The 24,711-nt window shown below is 27.3% G+C and overlaps 2 protein-coding genes across 2 annotated transcripts; both read right to left on the bottom strand.

Annotated features, from left to right (window-relative positions):
- LOC145186177 (U4/U6.U5 tri-snRNP-associated protein 1-like) lies at positions 1 to 21,678 on the bottom strand. Its single transcript, XM_090097787.1, has 30 exons — positions 21,557 to 21,678; positions 20,785 to 21,301; positions 20,273 to 20,339; positions 17,215 to 17,273; positions 12,038 to 12,114; positions 11,497 to 11,552; positions 9,743 to 9,851; positions 9,495 to 9,575; positions 9,215 to 9,277; positions 8,891 to 8,986; positions 8,470 to 8,547; positions 8,263 to 8,335; positions 8,079 to 8,152; positions 7,010 to 7,069; positions 6,866 to 6,928; positions 6,708 to 6,760; positions 6,558 to 6,606; positions 5,304 to 5,340; positions 4,063 to 4,214; positions 3,826 to 3,904; positions 3,370 to 3,432; positions 3,125 to 3,258; positions 2,607 to 2,682; positions 2,266 to 2,356; positions 1,937 to 1,963; positions 1,772 to 1,795; positions 1,333 to 1,429; positions 1,143 to 1,232; positions 898 to 1,022; positions 1 to 236 (listed from the first exon to the last, which is right to left on the bottom strand). The coding sequence occupies exons 2-30, from the start codon at positions 21,287 to 21,289 to the stop codon at positions 218 to 220; spliced, it is 2,577 nt and encodes an 858-aa protein (XP_089953913.1). The 5' UTR covers positions 21,290 to 21,301; positions 21,557 to 21,678; the 3' UTR covers positions 1 to 217.
- A 24-nt stretch (positions 21,679 to 21,702) lies between these two features.
- On the bottom strand, positions 21,703 to 23,538 carry LOC145186055 (beta-keto L-gulonate decarboxylase-like). The gene has a single exon (XM_090097792.1). It carries the CDS (start codon positions 22,824 to 22,826, stop codon positions 21,921 to 21,923), a length of 906 nt encoding a protein of 301 aa, XP_089953918.1. The 5' UTR covers positions 22,827 to 23,538; the 3' UTR covers positions 21,703 to 21,920.
- Positions 23,539 to 24,711: the final 1,173 nt, after the last annotated feature.

Genomic DNA, 24,711 nt, shown 5'->3' with positions numbered 1-24,711 from the left:
TTTGTTCAACAATAACAATAAAAGGTTTCAACAATTTGTTCATTTTTATATCTTTGTAGCAGGGTTATGATATAAACTATCATACATTAAATCTTAAAAATTCCTTGACAAGTTGATGCATGTCGTTATGCACGTCAGAGCAGAAGTTCAGCAAACGAAATCTACAGACAATCGCGAAGTACACCAGAAGTATAAGAACTTTACTAATATAACGCAATCACTTTTTTAAACTACCCCTAAAAGAAGAAAATTTATCAAATTCATTCAAAAACTCAAACAATAAAACTCTACATTGCACTAATTGGAATCAATATATATCCAACAAAATGTACTTCTACTTTCAAAATAACCATCTTCTCTCAAAATAACCTTCTACTTTCAAAATAACCTTCTACTTTCAAAATAACCTTCTACTTTCAAAATAACCTTCTACTTTCAAAATAACCTTCTACTTTCAAAATAACCTTCTACTTTCAAAATAACCTTCTACTTTCAAAATAACCTTCTACTTTCAAAATAACCTTCTACTTTCAAAATAACCTTCTACTTTCAAAATAACCTTCTACTTTCAAAATAACCTTCTACTTTCAAAATAACCTTCTACTTTCAAAATAACCTTCTACTTTCAAAATAACCTTCTACTTTCAAAATAACCTTCTACTTTCAAAATAACCTTCTACTTTCAAAATAACCTTCTACTTTCAAAATAACCTTCTACTTTCAAAATAACCTTCTACTTTCAAAATAACCTTCTACTTTCAAAATAACCTTCTACTTTCAAAATAACCTTCTACGAAAATGTCACAAATAAAAAATTACAATTAAATAAATAAAAAAAAAAAAAAAAAAAAAAAAAAAAAAAAAATCAACAAATGGAATCTTAATAAGATTGAATACCCTGATAAAAGGTTTTTGCCGCCACCGCTAAGCACAATGTAAGGTGATTGTGACGCTTTCTGTTTTTCTTTGAACATTGCAGCAGTGTTAAGTGGTGTGTCAATTGAACTCATCAATTGCAATTTCTAGAAATGGGTTTTATACTATACATTTATGCATAAAATGTCTTTATTTGTGGGTGTAAAATATTTATGAAATGTCATGCCATCAATATAAAAAATTACAAGATACAAATTTTGAATAACCTTTTCTTCCTTTATTTTGTTGGCGCGTTTTTCAGTTTTGAGTTTACCAGAGCCTTTGCCATGGAATTTGTGGGATAATAAACGGAATGCCTATAAAGACAGAGGTGGCTATTAAAGCATTTACAGACATTTTTGTGTTTTAGAAAACTAAAATAACTGCCATTTATAGTTACAATAGCACAAACTAAACCTCTTTTTGCGATAGTTCTCTTCCTTTGTTATCGACATACTCCAACTTCACATTTGGCTTGTAGTTTGATTTTTCTTTAAATGCATAAGGATCATACCTAAGGTTATTTATATAAAAACTCATACATATGGAAAACTGGATGTAGTTCTGTTTGAAAATTGGATGTAGTAGTATTCTTTGATGAAAAAAAAATAGATATAACCACTCAGACAGACTATACTAGCAAATTTTGCACAAATATGCAAGTAGGAGCATGTTATTAACTCTTGTTGCATTATAGACATATAAGAACTTATTAGAACTTTCTAGAACAACTTAGGTTTAAGATTATTAAAGCAAGCCACCTAATGCAGTAAATCCAGTTGTCAACAAGTAGCAGTAAAACTTAAATTTAAATACAAAAAAAAAAAGTTGAAGAATTGAAAAAAAAGATGCCTACCTATCTCTATCATAAGCTCCTCCTCTAAAAAAAAAAATTTTCACTTGCAAAACAAAGCTTCATTAACAAAAAAATAACATTTAAATTTTGGTTAATTTGCCTTGAAAATGATCATTAAATAATTACAAAAAAATAATAATAATAAAAAAATCTCCAGAATCTTACCGACTGTATTTAGCTTTTTCTTCATCTCTAAAATTATGAAACTGATTTTATTAACATTTACATTAAAAAAAAGCAACATGACTTCTATAATAAAATTGTCAGAAATGTTACATAATACACATAAATAAAGAAAAATATTTAAAAATACAAAACAACATATACAAATGTTATCAATTTCAAACATTTAATTTAAATTATTTGTATAAAAAATGAATTTTTTTATAATAGACGTAAATAAAAAAAATAATTTAAAAACAACACATACAAATGTTATCAATTTCAAACATTCAATTTAATTTATTTGTATAAAAAAAGAATTTTTTTATAACCTTAATTTTTCAACATCTACTTCTGCTTTAGTTTCTGGTAAGTTAAGTGGATCAAATTTACGAACTTTTTCATTACCACTTTTCAAATAGCCTATAATTATCCAAACATTTATATACATATTTATACACAGAAATGAGTACCACAACATTTTTATCAAATTCAAAATTTATAAAACTAGATTGTTGTAAATAAATCACTATAATGCAGATTACTTCCTATACATATTTTGGAAAGATATTAGATAATATACAAAATATCAAATGGCAAGGAAAAGTCTTTTGCAAAAAAAAAAAAAAACAACAAAAAAAAAAAAAACAGCTTGACATTATAAAAAAAGAACCTTTCATATTTGCAAGCCGCAGTGTTGAAGCCATTCCTGATGGTAAAGGCTCTGGCTCCAAAACATCATCATCTAACTAGTAAAATAAAATAATTTGTTAAAGATTATAACAAAGATATTTCTATAACATTTATAACTACATTTTCTACTTTATATAAATGTTTAAAAGATTGTTTTGCATATTTGCTGTTATAGGATCTATAACAGCAAACACGCAAAACAATCTTTTAAACGTTATTTATATAATGCAGAAAATCTTCTGCCTTTTGTTTATATAAATTACCTGTGAAATCAAGAAATCATGAAATAAAAATGAATAAAAGTAAATAATAATATAAAAAAACAATTCAAACTATAATAGAATAAAAGGAGATTATCAATTTATACTAATAAATTATTACTAAACTAAGAAGTTAAATTATTAAAATGAGTAAAAAAAAAAGGAGAGCAAATAAAATTTCTTAGCAATAAATAAAATGATATGTATACAATGAAGGTTTTATAATTGTTATTCATACATCCTCATTATTCTTATTTGGTTTTGCTTCATCTTGAGCTATTTCAACACGCTCCCAACCTCCTTTTGATTCACCCTGGGTGTTCTCTATTACCATTTCTTCATCTGATTCTTCTTCTTTTTGAGTTTGGGGACCTGATAAAGTTTTTTTGAGAAGTTTGAAAGCAAGAAAAAAAAAAAAAAAAAAAATTCAAACTAATAGTTTGTTTAAATTTTAAAAAAAAGGAAAAAAAAAAAAAATCTCACCGATGATAGGTATTTCACCCAAGGTTCTGCAAAATTCAGATGTGGAGTCAAGTATTATGGTACCTGAATTTAAAAAGAATCATTAATAGCTTTTACAAAATAATCATTGAGAAAAATTAAGAACAAATATGATTTTTTTAAGTTTTTGGGGTTTTGAGTGAAAAACTGTTTTTCATTCCAGTAATCAAGAAATAAAAAAAAAAAAAAAATTAAAATTAACAAATGTAAAAATTAACTAAAGATATTTGAACAAACAAAAAGATTACAATGACTACAGAAAAAAAGATTACAACAGCCATAAAAAAGTACGTTTGGTTTATTTTATCTACTTCTATTAAAGTAGATTTATAGGTTTTATAGATTTATAGGTTGTAGATTTTCATTTCATTTTCTAAACTTTATTTAAACTAATTAAATAATGGGTTAGGAAAACAAAACAAAGAATGATAAATTTGCCTTTGTTCTTCTTTTTCAATTTGCTGGCAGAAGATAGATCATTTTCTTCATCAGGTTGTTTCTGAACAATGGCTGCCATCTAAATTTTTTTGGAGGTATAAGTATTTTGTTCTTGCAATAACTGCATTAGTTGTTGCAAGAAACAGGTTGCAAGGTGCTATTTCAAAGAAAACAATAAAGTAGATATTATAACGGATAAAATTAAAATAATATCATGAGCGAATAAAACTTCATTACTCTTTCCAATATTCCCTCTTCAGAATCTTTTTCTTTCTTAACTTTGGAACGCCTTGATCTTTCAAGAGCTAACTGTAGTTCTTGCTCTGTTTCATCATCATCCACCAAAGGATCATCTTCTTTTACAACTTGGTTCACAGCAACAAAATAATCTAAAGGTCAATAATAGTGAATGGTTCAAAATGTTACACAGGTTAAGAAAAAAAAAAAAAAGGAAAAAAAAGGAAAAAAAAAAGAAAAAAGAAAAACATTTGACAAGGATTGTACCAATTTTATGTATTTCAGAGTAAGTTAAGTTCATAAATTACTTCACTTTTGTCAAATTAGCTTTATCAACCCTCATTCCAGTTCTCCAAAGAAGAATGCAATAATTTAAAATGAAACCTAAATCTCTCAAAGCATTTGAACTCTTATTGCTTAAATAAAAGAACCTAAGATCAGAAGATAACAATTCATCACACAATAGAGATGAGGACTCCTATCATACTTCAGTCAACATAAAGAACTTGTGTACTGTAATAATATTTGTAGACTACTCAGCCAAGAAGGAATTCCAGAATACCGACAGAAAAATTGACATCTGTTTATAGACAGTTCCACCAATTTTTGAAATGTGTTTTACTGCATAACATTAACTCCTATGCATTTATTCCAAATGTCATTTTACAAAACTGAAATAAGAATATCTAAATGCTATTGTAAAATCTTAGTTATCATGAGTACCAATTGTTGATATGGATCGATTGATTTATGATAGTGAACTTCTTACTAAGCCATTAAATCAGATACACAAAATACCAAAAGTTTTGGCTCTTTATGAGTAGCCAAACAAAATCATTACAACATATTGAATTGGCCTCCAAGCCTTCAATGTAGATAGGACAAACATAATTAATGAGCCATTATTTGGCAAGAAGAAATTATTCTCCTCCAGCTCCATAAAACCAAAGTGTTCTAATTACTCAAAAAAAAGATAATTATATAAAAAACAATTATCACAGCAATAATTGTAATTAAGTTTTATATATATACTGAATAAAAAAACTTTTTCTCACTGGGATTTTTTTTAAAAAAAAAAAATTAAAACCAAACAAAAGTTAGAGCTAATTTCACAAAACTGATAAATTCTGTGTGAAAAACTCATCAAAAAAAAAAAAAATGATAGGAACAGTAAATTATATTAAATTACAAAAACATGAAAATCAATCAAACAAGTTATAAAACCATGCATAAAAACCTACCTAGTTCATCTGGAATTATTGGAGCTATTTCCATATCCTAAAGACACAAATTCACATTAGGATGGTTTTTTTTTTTCAAAGTTTTATTACTTAATGGGTTACCATTATGTTTGAAAAATAAATTCACAAATATTATCACTGGAATCTAAAAACATATATTTTTGGTTGGAAGAGAAAGTTTCATGATTCTTGCATTTTTAAAAACTCTCCTTTTTACTTTGAATGTCAGAAAAAATGCTTTTAATTTTTCCATGGTAAATTCCAACATTTCAGTTATGATAAAAAGCTCCTCTCCTTCTTCTCTTAATTGCGAACACCGAATTCTACATAAAGCTGTGGCACAACATACAATTTACTACTGTATGTTGAGCTGCAACTTTATGTATGAAAACAGTTACAGTGGTAAAACCCATATGATGAAATGCTAATACTGGAAAGTTACCCAAATACTGGAAGCCATTTTGAAAACTAACAAAATAAAGTATTTTTAAAAATTTTATCAAATATTGTTGTTTAAGTTAATTTGCTTTTACATAAAATGATATGAGGACTGAGTTTAGAGCACTATCAGCAATAATGGCTCCCCATATTCAATTTAAGCTTATCAAGGATATTGACAAATACAACAATGTGGAATCAAACTCTAATATTGCAATGAAGAACTGAAGATTCTTGGATATTTATGGCATTTATCTGAGGAGCTCATTGCTCTAGATTTCTTTGATATTGGTGCCACAAAAGACAAAAAATCCCTGATGAGGAGTGCTCTGCAAATACTGGGTACAGAACATACACTAAAGAGAATCATTGTTAGCTTTGCACTAATGAACCATAGAACTTGCAAGGTTTTGTCACTAACAGCAGCCAGATTCTTCACCATCACAGACTTATCATCAACTTCTCTTAACAAAAATGTTTGTTGATATTCAATTAATTTTCAGCTGTAATTTTGAATTTAATGGTTTAATGAGCATAAAAGGTAAATCTAAAATTCTTGGTAGGGACCCCTAAAATAATTTTAATTCTGATAATATTTTTGGTATATTTACTTTTTCATTAAAGCCAACCTCAAAACAGAGTGTCCCACTAAAAAGCAAACAATTTTTTTTCTTATTGTTAATGACCACCCTAATCAAGAATATTATCAAGGTTGTTACATAAAAACTCATATTAAACCATCAACAAAACCATCATAACGCACCATTTAGGAAACAAAGTCAGTAAATAATAATAAAGTTTCATTAACCATGATACCTGTTCAGTGTTTTGGTTTGAGGAATTCTTTAGGGCACTTTTTAACTTCCTAAAAAATATTTAAATTATTTTACAATTTTTTGTATTTGTGCATTACTAACTTAAAACTTTGGTGGAATAATAAAACTGCCGTATGTAAAAAATGCATACCTAGAACCTCTGTCTTTCACTGAATCCAAATCCAGTTTAAGTAAATCATCTGCCTGAATATATATACATTTACATACACACCCACAAATATGTATATTGCAAAATTTCAAAATACAAGGTTAAAAATATCTGAGAAGGGTAAAGATGGCGTACTTTACCTTAAGTAACTGTCGTTTACGCACAACTTTGCGAACTTTAACTCGTGGTTTTTTAAACTTTACCTGAAACAAAAAGCATAAAGAAATGAATCATGAAAATAAGTTTCATTTAAAGCAATTTAATTTCTTTTAGCTAATTTTTACCATTTCTTCTTCAGTAAAGTAGTCTCGGGCCAGCTTAAGAGTATCAGAGTCCAGCGATACCTGTAGTAAAGAAAAGTTTAAGAGTATTATTACAAGCCATGAGGCAGAATGATAAACATTTTGTTGTAATAACATAAAATTAAAAAAAAAATTCATTTTTAAAATATTTTACTATGTTTAAAAGTAATGAATGAATGTAACTATATAACTTGACTTTTGGTTTTTCAACAAGAAACTCTACTTAGGGTAAAAACCATGACCTACTAATTTTAGACCTACCAATGAGAATTTTGTGGATTTTTTCATAGTTATAAATGTAAATTATACTAGAATAATATTTAAAGTTTTAACAGACTAAAATGTTTTAAAAATACATTTGTTTACCCTTAGGTTTTTATTGCTGAAAATGATTTCAGGGTTCTGAGGACTTAATTTCTAAATTAGTAAATATAGAAACTTAATAAAACTCTTTAAATTAAAAATCTTTATGATATGTTTATATATATATATATATATATATATACATATATATATATATATATATATATATATATATATATATATATATATATACATATATATATATATATATATATATATATATATATATATATATATATATATATATATATATATATGTTTTATAGTTTTAATCATTCAGTTAATTCTGAGAGAAAATCTTAAATCAAAAAAATGTTTTTTTTTATTCTAAACTAGTTGTAATTATGTTTATCTGTTAGTTAAAAATACATTTATTAGGTTATTTTCCCTTTAAAAAAAAAAAAAAAAAAAAAAAAAAAAAAAAAAAAAAAAAAAAAAAAAAAAAATTACAAATTACATGAATTCATACATTTTAATATATACATATATATATTGTACACATATTAATATACATAAAAACAATGCTTTACATTTAGGAGCTTAGACTATATTTGTATTCATACTAATGTATGATAAGGTATAGACATAAGGTATAGTTTACTTTATCAGTTAATAAATATTAGATGTGTAAAATTAGTGTAAAAATATTTAAAAATTTAAAACAATATAATTTTGATAACTGGCATACCTGCTGTGCTTTTAATGTGTTTCTAATATTTTCCAAACCCATCTCACCTTCTGTATCTCCAATACCAAACGCACCTAAATTTAAATTAAAGCATGTCTTATCAAACCAAAAACATACTAAGAATGTAAAAATAAGCAAAACGTTTTAAGTTTACAAATCAAAATGAAATTCTAAATTTACAAACCAAGTCTGAAAGAGTCTTGCTTTACTCCATTTATTTCATCATCATACTTATCAAGCACACCTTTCACTTTTAACTTTAAAAAAAAAAAAAAAAAAAAATTGAAAGAAAAACAAAAACTCTCTCAATAAAAAACTTCTTGACATAATCTTCTCAATTATCTGAAACAACAAAAAAACTGAAAAAACTGTATATATTAAAAACAAGCACCAATCCTGTATCATCATCTACTTCATCATAAGCTTTGTAGCCTGGTTTATGGGTACGGTTGTATACATTCTTTTTCGCCTTAAATAATAGAGTCATAAGTAAGTTAGATAACTGTTCAAATAACATAATTTCTGAAAATTCTAATATTTCTAGTAAAATGTGAAAAAAAGCAGTAAACTGTCTTTTTTAGGCTTAAGATAAGGAGCGAACCAAAACGAATTCTTTTAAGTAACTAATTTTTTTTTAACTAAAGCTGACTTAGTATAACTATATTAATAAATAGAATATCATTCATTAATTCTAAATATAACTTAAAGGAATTATTGTTATCAAAAATAGTTTTGAATAAACCAGGAATTAATATTTTTAGTAAATATTCTAAAACATTAAAATCAAATTCGCAGATAAAAGAAAAAAAAACCTTTTCTTCTTCTTGAATGTTGATATTCATCAAAACATCTTCATTATCTTCATCTAAGATTCCTTTGTCTTTTAATGTAAGCACTACTTCACCCTCCTTTAATAAAAAATAAGAAAAAATAAATAAAATAAAGAACAAACTTTTTATATCTTTAAGAGAATGCTACTTAATGTTTTTTAATTATCTAGAAATTTGAACAAAAAAAAACAAACTTTTTATTGTCTTTTATAGAAGTTTTTACTGTTGTCATTTTTGTTAAAAACATTTTTATAACAAAAAATCTCTTCATTAAATAGGAAACAGAAACAAGCTTGTTATTCAGACCTGAAATGCTTTTCCTTTGTGTTCAACTTTGAGACCCTTCAAGTCTTTGGATGTATATGATGACTAAACAAAAACAAAAAATTATAATTTTCATTTTGTATGAACAACTATTTTTTGGAAAAAAAAAATCATTTTAGCCTATAAATTCTATGATACTAAATGCAAAAAAAATTGATTTTTATTAGTAATTAAAAATAACTCTCAAACTTTTTATACAAATAAGTTATCAAAATTAAAATGAGCCCATTTTCTTTGTCAAATCATAAACAGACTTTCATACCTCTTTTTTAATATTGCCTACAACATCTTCGACTATATCAGATATGCCAAATTCTTCATCCAGCTCTTCCAGCATCTGAGCCTAGAATTTTTTTACAATAAAAAATTTTAGCAATAAAATTTGAAAAAAGAAAAAATGTCAGAACATATTTAAAACTCATAAAAACTGTTTAAATATATCTTATCTAAAAAATTTTATAAAATAAAAAAAAAAAAACAACTCAAAAATAATTCATAACACATAAATACCCTTTTTTCAGCCATAATTTTTTCTTTTTCAAGCATTCGAGATTTAGCCACCCATGCAGCAGCACTATCAATCACAGGATCATCATCATCAGCTAATCCACGCACTTTCCTAAGTCAAGTATTAAACTAAAGTGTTTCTGTCTTCCATAGATAAAACTGCTTGATCTTGCATTGTGATCTTGTGCAGTTTCATTATCAGACACAATTCAAGCCCAATTAATAGTAATGTGAAAAAAGTACAATAGTATATGCTATTTCTTTACAATTAATACCAATAACTTATCAAACAACAAATGCATTTAAAAACTCATAAAAATGAAATTGTCTGAGTCCTTTTTGATAAGTTATAAGTTATGATAAGTTATTTCATCAATAATAGTACATATAAATCATGTGTGTAAAATTCTCTTGACATTCTTATAATCATAAAAAAACTTTATAAAAACAAGAGCCAAATTAAGGCTTGCAATCTTAGGAGTGTTTTTCATTTCCAAGTTTTTGGGATTTAAAATTATGAATCCCAGAATTGTTATAACATGATCCACATAAAATTTATAATCCCAGAATTGTTGTAACATAACTTGGATAACAAAATATACTTTTTAAAAAATATTAAAAATATATTTGCTAAATGAAAGGCTAATAATTGCTGGATAACATAAGAAATTCATTTTAGAAATAAAGAAATATGTTATTTTTGTTGTGTTTCAAAATAAAATTTCAAGAACCACTAGGCATCCAAAGTTATATTGCCCAAATAGTTTTGAATTTTTACAATGAATAGTCAGATGGATGAAAATGCCCAGACTCGTTATCTAACTGGCTGCATTAGACATTGTCCTTCTTTAATAATGCAACTAAGCTCATCTTCAAAACTTAAAAGATTACTTATGGAGTCAGGTACCATTTCAGGTGCCTTAGTTAAATGTGGTTCATCTGATGTACTTGCTCCATTAGAATTGGTATGGGTTGCACTTGAATTGCACAAAATGAGTATATGGAGACCTTTTTACAAAACACCACTAACTAATAAAATATTTCTATGGTCTGGTAAATTACACAGCTTTTCTCATCTTAAAGAAAATATTTCCAAAAAGCTTAGTTACTTTTGATTGTAAAATCTGTATATGACATGATTATTTAATTTTCACTTTAACATATAATCTAATAATCAACAAAAAATATATATACTTGCACAAACTGATACTTTCATTTTGAAAACTATTTTCTTTAAAATTACTGTACTTATCTTTTGATCCAATAGTTATGTTATAGTAATACAATGATGTACACTTTGTTGATTGGTCCATTTATATTTAAAACCTCATCAACACTTTAAAAGAACTTTACACTAAAACAGTTAGACAATAAAGTTAAAGTAGGATTTCTTGGAGCATTTGCGACCCAATAATATTTACCCAATAATAATTAAACTAGACTTAGAAAGTTAACCAACCTGACTCCAAGCAAAATAACAGTAATTTTTTTAACAGTAAAAGTAGTTAATACTGAGAATTTCTTTTTTTCTATGATTCTCCAAACATTATAAAATGTGTGGAGAATCATAGAGAAAATACACATCTGATAATCCTGGGACTTTGAGATAATTAAAAATACAGAGATTCTGGGATTGCAAGCACTAATATCAATGTTATTATTTTTTGGTTTTTTTTTAAAGTTTTTCAAAGTATGATAAAATGTCTAAGGTTATTGTGATATGACTGAAAATTTCTCAATTTTATAACATAACATACTGTAGCTTTTGATTGATCTTGCGTTTCTCCCGTATTGCTTCCATTTTATCTCGAATCTACAAAAATTGTTACATTAAAACAATATTGGTTCAAATTTACAGTTTCAGATTTCAAGATTATGATAAATACTAACAAGACCACATGCAGGTGAAAATTCATATAAATTAACCTTCAAACATGTACTTGTTAATATTATTAATCTAAAAATTCTAAAAACCAAATTTTTTAAGTTGACAATAGGTAATTTAAGCCACAGCAAATTTTGATTTATGAAAACAATGATTTAGTTTTTTAATTTAATTAGCTTGTAATTAGAATGCTAACATTCTAATGACAGGTAAAAAGAAATGTTTAACATAGTAAGTTAAATATTATCAGTTTGGTTACACCATTCGTGATTAGTTACAACATGAAACTCTAGAGATTGTCAATTAACACCTTTTTTTGCTAATAGCACAAACAAATTTACAGCATATTTTTTTTGTTATCTTATTAAATTTAGTATGTTGCAGTTTATATTGCAGATATTTGAAAATACAACCTTGTCTGAGCTTTGTTGAGCGCCAATATTTCCTGCTGGTTTGTGCACATCCTCTCTATCTTCGTATGATTTCTCTTCTGTGAAATTAGGAAGGTTAAAAAAAAAAGAAACAATCAAATGTTAATGTAAAATACCAATTCACAGAGATGATTACATAGATGACAACAAACCAAAGTTACTTTTAATTTTTATGATTTCTCAATTGAAGAGCGTTTTTTCAAAAGGGATATAAGTCCATTTTTGCTGAAATCGAGTTTTTTTTACTTTTGGATTCTATAGTGTAAATGGAACAAATCTAACTATAATAACATGGATAGAAAATTATTTATCCACTTTACTTTCAATATTAAAATCACCAAGTTTTTTCATAAGGGCATAAGTCCCAGCATTAGAAAAAAGTATAGCAAAAACTTAAGTTCACGCTTGCGCGTGAACTTAAGTTTTTGCTATACTTTTTTCTAATGGTAAAAAAATGGTATCTAAAATAATAGATTCAGAACTGGAAATATTTTCTTACTCTCTAACCCCTGGACATGGTCGGAAAAGATCGAAAATAAGCAAAACAGGAGAGAAAAAACGCCAGAGATATTCATCTCTTGGAAAATTACCTGTCATAGCTTGTAGGCACAACAACAAAAGATGTAAAGCAGGCAATCTTGGCAACCTGGATATTGTTGGTGAGCTCAGTTGTATTACACTAGCCACTTTTGTTAGTTCAGAATTATTATAGTTAGCTATGGGTTTCAATCTATACTATGAATTTAAAATACAAATAATTCTTTATTATATCAATATTGACATACCAAAATTTTTTTTAGGTTTTTTCCAGAAGCTGTACAATGAAGAATTAAAAGTTAAACAGGATAATTTTCTTCTGAAGTTTGTTAAATTAACTCAAGTTAAAAGACACAGGCCAAGGAATGAATACTTTTGTTTGAGAAAACATTCAATAAACTACAGTATTGCTGACAGAAGTTGTAAAACAGTTCCAGTTTGTAAAAAAACATTTCTTTCCATAACATGTGTTGGAATAAAAAGATTGCATAATCTTATAAAATATTACTCTAAAAATGGGTGTCTGAGACCTGAAAAACGCAGAGGATTTAGACAAACGATAGGTGATAAAGAAATCACCAATTCAATAGTGAATTTTATAAGTCAATATAAAGGTTGTGTTTCACACTATGGGAGAGGGAAAAAGTGTTAGAGTGTACCTTTCACCTGAATTAAATGTTGTAAAGTTATGGAGAAACTGGAAACTTCATAGAAACCAAGAAAATATGGGTATTTCATCACTTTCTAAATTTAAAAACATTTTTTACACAAAGTTTAATGTTGGATTTGGAAACCCAAGAACAGATATCTGTTCTTTTTGTGAAGCACAAAAGAAGTTGATAAGAAAAACATTTGATACAAAGTTAAAGGGAGAAGAGTTTGCTAAATATCGTCTGCACAAATTAAGAGCAAAAAAATTCTACTCTCTTATGAAAGAGAAAAATGAAAATGTCATTAAAGTGTGCTTTGACATGCAACAAAACCAACCACTTCCTAAATTAAGTGTTAGTGAAGTATTTTATGCTCGACAAATTTGGCTCTATAATTTAACATTTGTTCGACATGATCAAATAGTACAAAACAAAGATAACATTTTTATTTATACCTGGTTGGAAACTCAGAGTGGTAGAGGATCTAATGAAGTTTCTTCAGCCCTGGTTCACTATTTGTCTAAGTTGGAAAAAGATTTAATTACAGAAAGAGGAGCTAAAGTGAAATTAGATCTACATTTATTTTCTGATGCTTGTTCATCACAGAACAAAAACTTTGTTGTTTTGTGTTGTTTGAAAAATTTTGTGGAAACGAGTGTTATGTTTAATGCTGTTAAACATTTTTTTCCAATCAGGGGTCATAGTTTTTTACCTCCTGATCGAGTTTTTGGGCGTATAGAAAAAGTGGTACGCAAAAAAGAAACCATTCTTTCTCCTCTGGAATATTACAAAATATTTTCAGAGCATGGAGCAGTGCAAAAACTAGGAGAAGATTGGTTTCTTAAAGATTACCAAAAAATGGCTAAACAGATTCTTAAAAAAAAAAAGCCATTTCCAATGAGAGATCAGAAAATTATAATTTACTCTCAAAAGAAAATCGAAGTGCAAAGTGCATATTCTGCAGAGCCTTGTCTAGTTAGTTCTTTATTAAAAAAAGGACAGTTATTTGCAAAAATGACTGAAGCAATACCAAGACCATTAGAAAACAAAGTCAAAAAGGAAAAGAAAGCAGATGTAAAAAAGTTAATGGCTTTCTTTGAGGTACCATATGATGCAAAGGACTTCTATGCCTGTATTCTTGATGGTATTGAGGGAGTAATGCAGAATGATGTTGATGAGTTTGATGAAAATGAACCGTTTGTTTAAACTTAATAAAATAATTTTACTAAACTTTTGTTTTGTTTTTTTTTATTATAAAATGTTCTCTATTGTTGTCTTAAAATGAGATTGTCTAAAAATATGTACTAAAAGAATATAATATTAAATCCATTCAAATAATTTTTTGTCCCAAACATTAAGGGTTCATACATTAATGACGTCTCTGCTGAAAGGGGTACTAATGACGTCTCTGCTGAAGGGAGTATCAGTAAATTAATTCAGATGGTAATTATTGGTAAAATTTTGAATTAAAACAAAAATGTTTAATTAAACAATTTAATTGTATCATAGGCATCTTGAATTCCTTAAAAACTCTTTAACCAATGTTTGATTAACTCAATTTAGTATTTTTATGAAAATAAAAAAACTGATCTGCAGCATGCTTTGAACTGGTATGGCTGAAAACCATCGAAAAACGTTTAAAATATTTTCGCTTTTCAAATCTCCATTAAACATATTTCTGGCATAAAACAACAGTTTTTTATTTTTTAAACAGCGTACGTATGAATTTTAAATTTTTACAAAAAAAGAAAAATCACAGAGAGGGTCTTACTTATCATGTAACAAGGGATGAGGTGGTCAAATATTAGGTGTGTTTTAAGAACTTACGTTACAAATTTGTAAGTCCATCCAAATAAACTTAATTCGCAAACAGTTTAAAACATAATTTTGTCACAAATACTTATTTTTCTCTAAAAAAATGTGGACTTATGCCCTTTTTGAAAAACTTCTTACATTTTAACCCGTTATAAGTATACTTCAAAAAAAGAAAAATTTTAATTGTAAAATTATTTTTATGAAAATCACAATAAACTACCGCTTACAAAAAGAAAAATTTTTATTTGTTGAAAGTTTAAATAGATTATTAATTTTTTTAGTTTTTTCAAAATATTTAAAATGTGACTTATATCCCTTTTGAAAAAACGGTCTTCAATTGATAAATCCTCCTATTAAATAGGAATTGGTAAAAATATTTTTTAAAAAAAAAAGGAAAAAATTTCTTAAAGTCTCAATAGAGCATTTCATAAAATGTAAATAGCAATTAGTTGAGTAGAATTGTAATACAATGGATAGGTCTAAAAAGAGAATTAATCAATAGTTTATTTCATCCTTAGTGTACGATCATTTATACTTTAGTTGTAATTACAAAGTATATCTTTAACTTATAAAAGTATAATCATAAGAGGAATTTTATCACTTAGAGAAATATAAAATTCCTCTTATGAATTACACTTTTTATTTGTAAAACTTGTAATCAATGAACAACATGAGTCTCATGAACAACACAAACCTCATGAACACAAATTTCTTCAGTGTTTTTAAAGAACTTTTAGTAAAAATTTCTGGAAAATTAAAATTAGAAATTGTTGTTTTTGTGAGGTGGGAGAATTAAGTTAAAAAATAACAATCAGAAAAGACATACACAAGATGACTTGTCAACCCTACGTATAAATAAATGATAAAGCTTAAAGAATTAAGTTAAAAACAACAACTAAGAAAAGGCATACAATGGAGACTTATTCAACCTGCCATATAAATAAATGATAAAGCAAAAAGAAGAAAAGTTAAAAACAACGACCTAAGAATACATACACACAATGATTTATCAACCTGTCACATAAGTAAATGATAAAATGGAAAGAAAAGTTAAAAAAAAAAACAACTGGGAAAAGACGTAAACATGAAGACTCATTAATCAGCCATATCAATAAATGATAAATAGGTATCACAACGGAAAACAACCAAAAACTGTAAAAGCTCAAAAAAAATAGAGTTTTAGAGGGGGGAGACGAATAGAAGAAAGAAAACAAAGTTTTAAAGAGAAGTTAAAGAGAGTTTTAAGAGAGTTTTTAAGAAGAATTTTAAAGAGAGAGAGTTTTTGTGATTGAAAAATGTTTCAATAAACAAGAAGTTTTATGAGTGAATAAAAGAGAAAAAGAAGTAAGGAATTAAACAGAAGCCAGAAGAAATAATAATCAAAGAAGAATAACCAGAAGATTTTAGCCGTTTCAAACAAAGAAGAGATATTCATACAAAAAAGAACAGAAAGAGGAGTAATTGATAAAACAGTATCAAACACTACAAATAGAGTAAGAGAGCATTAATTGTATTCTACAAACGTAATCAATAAAAGAGTACTAAACCATTACACACTGTATAATAAAATATACTAAGGATGGTAAACAATCCCCATGCCAACAACTGCAATCTCAGCCTCCACAGTTACCTTCCACATAAACTTAGAACCCATACCTCCCTAAATCCTAAACCTTACTTCAGCTGCATACAAAAAACAAACTAACAGTTAAACCAACTAACAGCTAAACCAACTATTTAAAAAATGCTGCCCTCACACTTTTAAATGTTACCAAAGTTTGTGTATTTTACATTCAAGGTACAATGTTAGCATTAACTTCATACTAAGCAATTTATTCATAAGGTCTTGATTGATATTTCCTATCAGATGGGATACTAAAAATCAAATTAAAACTTTAGAGCTTTCAAAACTACATCTAATTTACATTAACATTTGCTTGATAATGGCGTGTTTTTCAATACCGAATTTTAATTGTTAGAAAACTCTTTAAAGATAAAACAACTGCATATACCTTTTAAATATTTACAATTCAACAAAACTAATCTTTCAAATTAAGCTTAGATTTGTACCTTTAATTAAGGCTAAGAGGATTCTCTGTAAGAAGTACTCAAATTTACGTTGAAAAATACAATATAACAATAAAACTTTAAAAAAACCTGTTGAAGCACTTGAACCAATTTGAAGTGGTTTTAATCCAAGCTTGGCCCTCAGTTTGCTAGATAAAAAAATTAACACTTAAACTATTACACTTTATAATTCCAAATTTAATTAAAAAACAACTGAAATCAAATGAATTTTACTCTGCTAATATTATTCATAGAGTATTGTAAAAAACTTAGTTAAAAAAACAAAAAACAATTATGCTAAGCTGAGATACTTCAGCTTCAAATATGTCTTATATGATTTTATAGAACTTTTCTTTATTTTTCTATGTGCATTCTTTGGAGCATTATAAACTTTTAGTGGTATTAGAAATTATCATTTGAGAATGTATGTAGGAATAAAACTATAGTTAAATTTCTTTTCATACTGACTGTAGTACTTTCAAAATTGATTACATTTGAACAAGTTTAATTGAAATTGGACAGAAAAACCTTCAAAAAATGTACAATAATTTGAAATGATAAAGCAATCTCTTTGAAAGAATTACATCAGCAATTTTAATTCTCAACAACATTTTAAAATATATTTACTTTTTTCCCAACAACATTGACATTTTATAGATGAATTTTACAAATGAATTTTAGTTAAAATTAGGTGTTCATTATAGCACACTGGCATTACCATTTTCAATAACAGCTATTATGTTTCTAGATACCAAAAGATTATCTTATCTAGATTTGAGTATGATTGTATGAAGTGGTTCAGAATTTATTATGTGAGTGCAAGTATGGATGTGAACATGTGATGTGGCTGTGAATGTGAATGTATAAGGTGGAACATTAGCAATTTTTAAACTTAATAGATAAAATGCAAAAAATTTCCTAAGGATCTGCATCTTGAAACAAAAAGTCTTGATATTCACTTTTTAGCAAGACAAGACAAAACAAGAGAAGACTGAGTTACACAAGAATGAATTGGTCTTGTCTTGAAAATGTCTTTAACCAACCTTTGACTTTTTAGTCACAAATTTAATCATGAAATACCAAAACTTTTCATTTTATTTTTTTTTTTAGCAATACTTAAATTGAAATATAAATTTCATCAAATTTTTAGAAATATAATTGCAGCATAAGAAAAACTTATAAGTTTGCTTCCAAAATTTGCACATTGTTCATGTTTGTCTGCATTTAGATTAAAAAGTTATAACTTGATGATCATGTCTCATAAGTCTTGTAGGAGCACATTGAACACATTCAAGGATCTGGTGCAGGGTGGTTGGAAATAGTAAGACATATTACAAAACATTTTTCATCAAAAATTTAAATACCTCTGGGATGCTGAAACATCTGAAGTTTACTCACCCTTAAAGTTTTAAAGAAGAGAAGTTAAAAGCTTCATTAAAAAGAAGTGCAGCCCACAGTGCACCACAGTAGTATCATTGACCAATCTTTTCACTGCTCTGATCATTTATTCCATTTAACTGGCAAACTCTTGAGTTGTGACAATTTGCCCAGCTATGAATCAAGCAATTAAACACTGTACTGCACTTACAATTAAATCATACAAGTCAACTCTTGCAAAGCAAAGGATTCAAAAGGAAACAACTGTTGACAAAGATGAATTGGATATGGATTCAGTTATAAATTTTTAGATATGTTTATTGCATTATCAATTTTTAATTGCCCACAGGATTTTTTAACAATACTCTTTCAAAGTAAATGGTTGAACTCTTATAATCTTAAGCACAAATATTTTTAAGAACAGTTTTAAAAGTCAACAACATAGAAGAAAAAAATCTATAAATCTAGAAGAAAAAGTGTAAGAATAGAATAACTAATTGTCATCTTGTATCTTTTCAGATGAAAACTATCCCAAAATAATTACTCCTGTTGCCTTTAGATAGAGTTTGGTGACCATGATGATCCAAGTGTCCTCAAGATACACAGAACACTTTTCAGTATCCAAGACAACCCAGGACATGATGATGGAAATCTGGTAGTGATCATTCCAACATAAAAAGATTTTGAACTCTTTGAAGTGCCTGGATGTTATGTTTTGTGTAGACAAAGTACCTGAGGCCTTGTCTACTGAACAATACCCAACAATCAACAGCATTTAGAAATATGCTCAATCTTTTTTTATCATAGTGTTGCTGTAGAGTGCATCAGCAAAAGTTTTCAAGAGATGATATATTGAGCCAGTTTTGTTTATTGAATCATGTTTATTGATTTCCACAATTGATCATCAATCATGGAAATCAACAAACATGGCTCAATTTTAGCTCACATCAATCTGGCTAATGATGAAAATTTGAAAGACCCCTTGATAGTATTAGCTCTATCTGAAGACCTTTGTGAAGCTCAAATACAACCAGTACTGATCAAAACTTCAATTGAAACTGAGTAAGCACATTTCCATGTCTAGTAAGATAAGTACATTTCCATGTCTAGTAAGATAAGTACATTTCCATGTCTAGTAAGATAAGTACATTTCCATGTCTAGGCCATTAAAAAGTTATGTCTAATGAGGACAAGCTTCCAATTCTAGCTGATGTTGCTCATCACTGACTGAGCATTCCAGCATCATCTGCTTCATCAGAACAGATTTTTTCTTTATGTATAAGCATTGCATCCTGCAAAAGAACAAAGCATTAGCCCAAATAAGTGAATAAGCTACTTTACATCCAACAAATTACCAGTTATCAGTTGACTTCTTTTTAAATGATAATTAAGAAACTATTCATGTCCAAAAACATTAGCAAAGTTAACTCTTATTTAAAACTGTTTCAGTGTGCAACCATTTATCTAGAACTGATGTAAAATAAACTTTAAAGAGTTATTTAGTTTTTATTTAGACAAAAGAAATTAGCACAAGACTGAAATCAGTAGTCTTGAAAAGCTATGTCAAGTCCTGTTTTTTTTGAAATGGTTACAATTTAGGAAGGCTGCAAAATTAAATTTTGATAGGTCTTGAAATGTTTTAAGAGCTATCAAGACATAAGGTAAGGTGAAGGTAAGATGTAAGTTTCAGTTAAGTTGTAGTAATGATATTGAAGTAGAATTATTTCAAGATGCAGACCCTCAAAATTTACACCAACAGTAATTATCCTACTTTGTTTCTTCAATGCTTAATGATTCATCCCCTTGGGATGATGATGAGGTTGCTGCTAATGTTGATTCTAAAAGAAATGTAATTATAAGCTTTAAATAAAAGTTTAATGCACCAAACTTATAACAATTATTAAAAAAAAAAAAAATACAATGAAAGTTTTTCATTAAAAAAAAAAGTTTTGGATAACACAGCTCTTTATGTAACTCCCAAGTAGATGATAAAGTAAAGTATAAATAAACATCTCTTACTAAGTTAGGATATTTTTACATTAATATTTTTTATAAAAATTTAAAAAAAAAAAGACCCTTAAACACAAAATTTTTTAAAGAAACTTAAAGGTAAAAATTTGTAGAGCAGAACTGTATAAGTTAATAAGTCTACTAACTATTTACCAAATAACTGAGTGTAATTTAGAAAATTGGTAACATTTGATATTAATTAACTGGTGATAACATTTTATCATAATTTCAAGGACCATACTATATTTCAAAATGTTAAATTATACAACTCACCAGATTTGCGAGTGTCCTCATTCAATTTTGCTTGGTATTTTCTATCTACTTCATCTTGATAATCTCTATCTCTATTGCGATCCTCTTTTGCAATCCAATCAGATTCATAGTCACTTAGAGGAGACCTTGTACGATTAGTTGCTTTTGGTGCTTCAAAAGGCCAGTCTATGCCAGGAGGAATAGGAGGTGGGGAAAGTTCTTTTTTTCTTGAAGATCTATAAGGAGATCGTTCCTTAGATGTGTTTTTTGATAAATACTTATTATAATTGTTTTTTCTGTCCTGCTCTGGTGATGTGACATTTTGAGTTCCTTGTATTGTTTCTTTTCCAACATAATCTTCTGTTTCAGGTAGTATTTGTCTACCTGTTTTGCTTAATCTAGAATCATCAGCAGTAAAACTACTACTTCTTTTATCTTCTTTTGAACTCTTTCGAGGAGAAGATTCTTCATCATAACTATCTCTCTTACGCTTTTTTTTTTTATCTTTCTTTTTTCCTGATCCCATATTTTATTTTTACTAATAAAATAAAAAGATTTACAAGTTTAGATTATCTTATTGCTACAATTTTAATGCAATCAGTACACTTTTATATAATATTATTTACTACTGTGCTTAAACCTTTTCATAGTTTTTCATTTACCAAGTCTTTTTTTTTTTTCTAGAATCAAAAAATAAACACACTAAACCAACTACACTAAACGAAATATTAGATATTGCTAACTATCTTTGATATTGTATCTGAAGTAAAGTTCAATAAAAGCTATATCATACCTGAAGTATAATTGTAGAAGCTAAAACTCCACTGAAACTAAAAAGATAAGAAGTTGACAATGTGTAACAGTAAATAAAATTTGACTTTTCACATTGTTTCAAAATTAGTTCGTGTATCAATCTCAAGAAAGTCAACTTGATTTTTTTTTTTTTATAAAAGTAAGTTCAGTATTCCTCTCTTTTTTATGAGGGAAACAACTTTTTATTATTAAATCAACCAAAACATGAATAAAATAAATGTTGTTAACAAATATACTTATGGATTTTATATTTGATAAAAACACAATTTGCTATAAAACATTCTTGAAATTACAATTTATAAATAAGTACTAAAAAATAATAATAGATATTTAGTTACAAAATATTAAAAACTAGGTCTGTCAATTCTAAGCACTTTTTCTGCAACAACAAAATAACCTTCATAATCAACATCATCTGGAGTGGTATCAAAATGGTAATGTCCACCCTCACCATGGTTGCTAAAACAATGCGTATGATCAATACGGAGGTCCATTCCCTGATCAATGTTATAAAAAACACTTAAACATATTAGCGGAGAAGACATTTCAAAAAACCGCAGCCACTTATCAACATCCTCTTTTGTGCTTAAAGGAGAACATGAAAAACCAGGCATGACATGAATTTTAGCTTTTCCAGATTTAATGACAAATACACCACCCATTCCAATCATTTGGCCAGGATATTTAGTTTTTAATGATTCTTTAATACACTCCACAAAATTCTTTTTTCCTTTTCTCATATTGGCATTTACTTTGATAACCTTCCCTGAAAGTCCTTCAGAGGCAAGGAAGTTACCAAGTAACCCAAACTCTTTTTCTTGATTTATTTGCAGCTCATAAGCATCATTTTTATCAACATATGCAATTCGAGATTCATTTTTAAAATCTTTACTAATAAATAAATTGGCCATTAATTCACAATTATAGCCAATTTTATGAAAAGGACCAGCACCTGCTCCAAGAATAAAAACATTTTGGAAAGGTAAATTTTTAGCAATAACTTCAAAGTTATAAATTTTATGAAGTTGAGGACTGGGAATAAGATAAGGGACTCCTCCTACATCTAAAAGGTGTGGAGATCCACATATTCCATGAGAGGCAAGACTCCAAGGTTTAGCAGTCAAGTCAGGACATTCTTCAATACTGACAGATGCATTTGAGAAATTTTCTAATAAACCACTGAGCAAGACATCACAAACTTCTTGCAATGGAGGTTGAAACAATTCTTTTTCTTCTATCGGATAATTCATACTAATTTTCTTAGTAGTTTATTTTTATGTAATAATTTATCTTTGAAAACAAAATTTTTATGAAAGATAAAAGCTAATCTGAAGTATTATTTCTAATTAAAAAAGCTGCGTTAAATATGTCTGTGAATACAACTAGATTTGAACCTAGAACACAACTAAGCAAAATAAACATAAGCAAATAAAAGTTTAGTTAGCTTTAACCAACTTGGTTAAAAATATTTTTGCTAAAATCCTAGATTACAATAATACTAGAAAGAATTATAAATTATAATTGGTAATTTAATTGAATTGTAGTTAAACAAAACCAAATAAATAAATAAAAAAACAAAAAAAAAAAAAACAATAAAATCTTACTAAACAGACAAAACTTATTGATAAACAGGTATGTGTATTTCAATAAATTAACATAATTGAAAATAAAAGAAAGTAGGAAATCCCTGTTTTTCATCATAAATACGTTATCAACTAATACGTTATCATTTTCAGACAAATACGTTATCATTTTTTCCAATTTTTCCAACTATAAAGGTGTCGAAACTAAATTAGAAACTTTTTCTTCTTATTATGAATGTCTTAAATATTATTATAAGATTATCTAACATTGTTAAAAAAGGAACGGTTCAGACTAACGATAAATGTTATTTGAAATTTAAAATTAGCATACTGAATCAAATACCAATTTATAGCCCTTTATTCAGACCTCACGGAAGCAAAAAGCACCGAACTAATTTGGCGTGTATTCGGCTGACCACATTGGTCTTCAAGAAATCCTCAACTAAAGGCTGATTTTCACTTAATCAGAACTTTCGTGTAAAAAAGAGCAACCATTGTATATTTAGCAAAGAAATTTTATCTTTATATTTGAATTCAGCATGTAAAAAATGCTAATAAATAGTGATTTAGGTTTATAAACTTTAAAAATCAATATTGTAATGGATGAACGAGAATCTCATATCATTCTTAATCATAATGTTGATCAAGTTCCTTTCTGCATGGTTCAGAGAATTTTCGTTCACTCACGGGTTTCACGGAACTGCTCAAGCTGCTAGCATGAAATATCTCAAATAAAAAAAAAATGTGTCACCCCAATAAAATTCCAGCCAAACTTTTTTAAATGGGACGATTAATTTTACTGGGTGTTAAGAGCACTTTATATTAAAATTGATACACTTTATATCTCTATAATATTGTTTACTCCGTTAAAATAATAGCATCCTTTTAAACGGTTCTTTATGTAAAACAAAGGTTTCTTATGGACGTCACACATTGAGTGTTGTAATTTAACCTGGAGTATTTGTTATACAGTCTGAAAAAAGCAATTTTCGATTTAAACAAATTTATAGTAGAAGGAAAATTGTTTTTATTTTCAGACTTTTAAACCATTTTGCGTTTTAAGGTTTTTTCAAACAAACGAGAAGCAATTTTTAGAAAATAAAGCAACAAAAGTAAAAAATAAAAGGCTGATTTTAAACAAGTTTGTCGCTATGCTAGTGGGAACAAATACGGCTACATATCTTTTTTTTCTCTTATTTAGTTTATAAAGTTCTTTCTAAATGATTTTATTAAATAATGTGTTGTAGCCTTTAGATTTAAAAATTTGAAGTTTCATCATAACTGGGGGTTTAATTTAACTCCGTATGAGAAAAAACCAGCGAATCAAATTAATTTTTTAGTTTCGATTTTACTGAACATGTCTCGAAATCTTAAAACACTGATTACATATATGACACTATTCGCTGGCTGCTAACTCAACTAATTTAAGCAAAAATCAAACATAGGAAAACTATGAAGTGATAAAAAAATCTTAAGAGTTTTCTAACTTTGTAATTGCTTTTTAATTCTTAGTCTTTTACTACTCAAACTTCTACCTTGGTTAAGTTTACGT

Source organism: Hydra viridissima, unplaced genomic scaffold, assembly GCF_058129835.1.
Source record: "Hydra viridissima isolate aposymbiotic clone 2 unplaced genomic scaffold, HvirCarnegie_v1 scaffold_9, whole genome shotgun sequence".
Lineage (NCBI taxonomy): Eukaryota > Metazoa > Cnidaria > Hydrozoa > Anthoathecata > Hydridae > Hydra > Hydra viridissima.
This window is presented reverse-complemented; position numbering and strand designations above follow the sequence as displayed.

Excerpts from the sequence above, each read along its gene's own strand:
- LOC145186055 (XM_090097792.1), bottom strand. The coding sequence starts at position 22,826 with ATGAATTATCCGATAGAAGAAAAAGAATTGTTTCAACCTCCATTGCAA.
- LOC145186177 (XM_090097787.1), bottom strand. The coding sequence starts at position 21,289 with ATGGGATCAGGAAAAAAGAAAGATAAAAAAAAAAAGCGTAAGAGAGAT. Across the intron at positions 17,274-20,272 it reads TTAAGCATTGAAGAAACAAA|CAAACTGAGGGCCAAGCTTG; the intron begins GTAGGATAATTA and ends TTTTTTATCTAG. Across the intron at positions 3,259-3,369 it reads GGGTGAAATACCTATCATCG|GTCCCCAAACTCAAAAAGAA; the intron begins GTGAGATTTTTT and ends AAACTTTATCAG.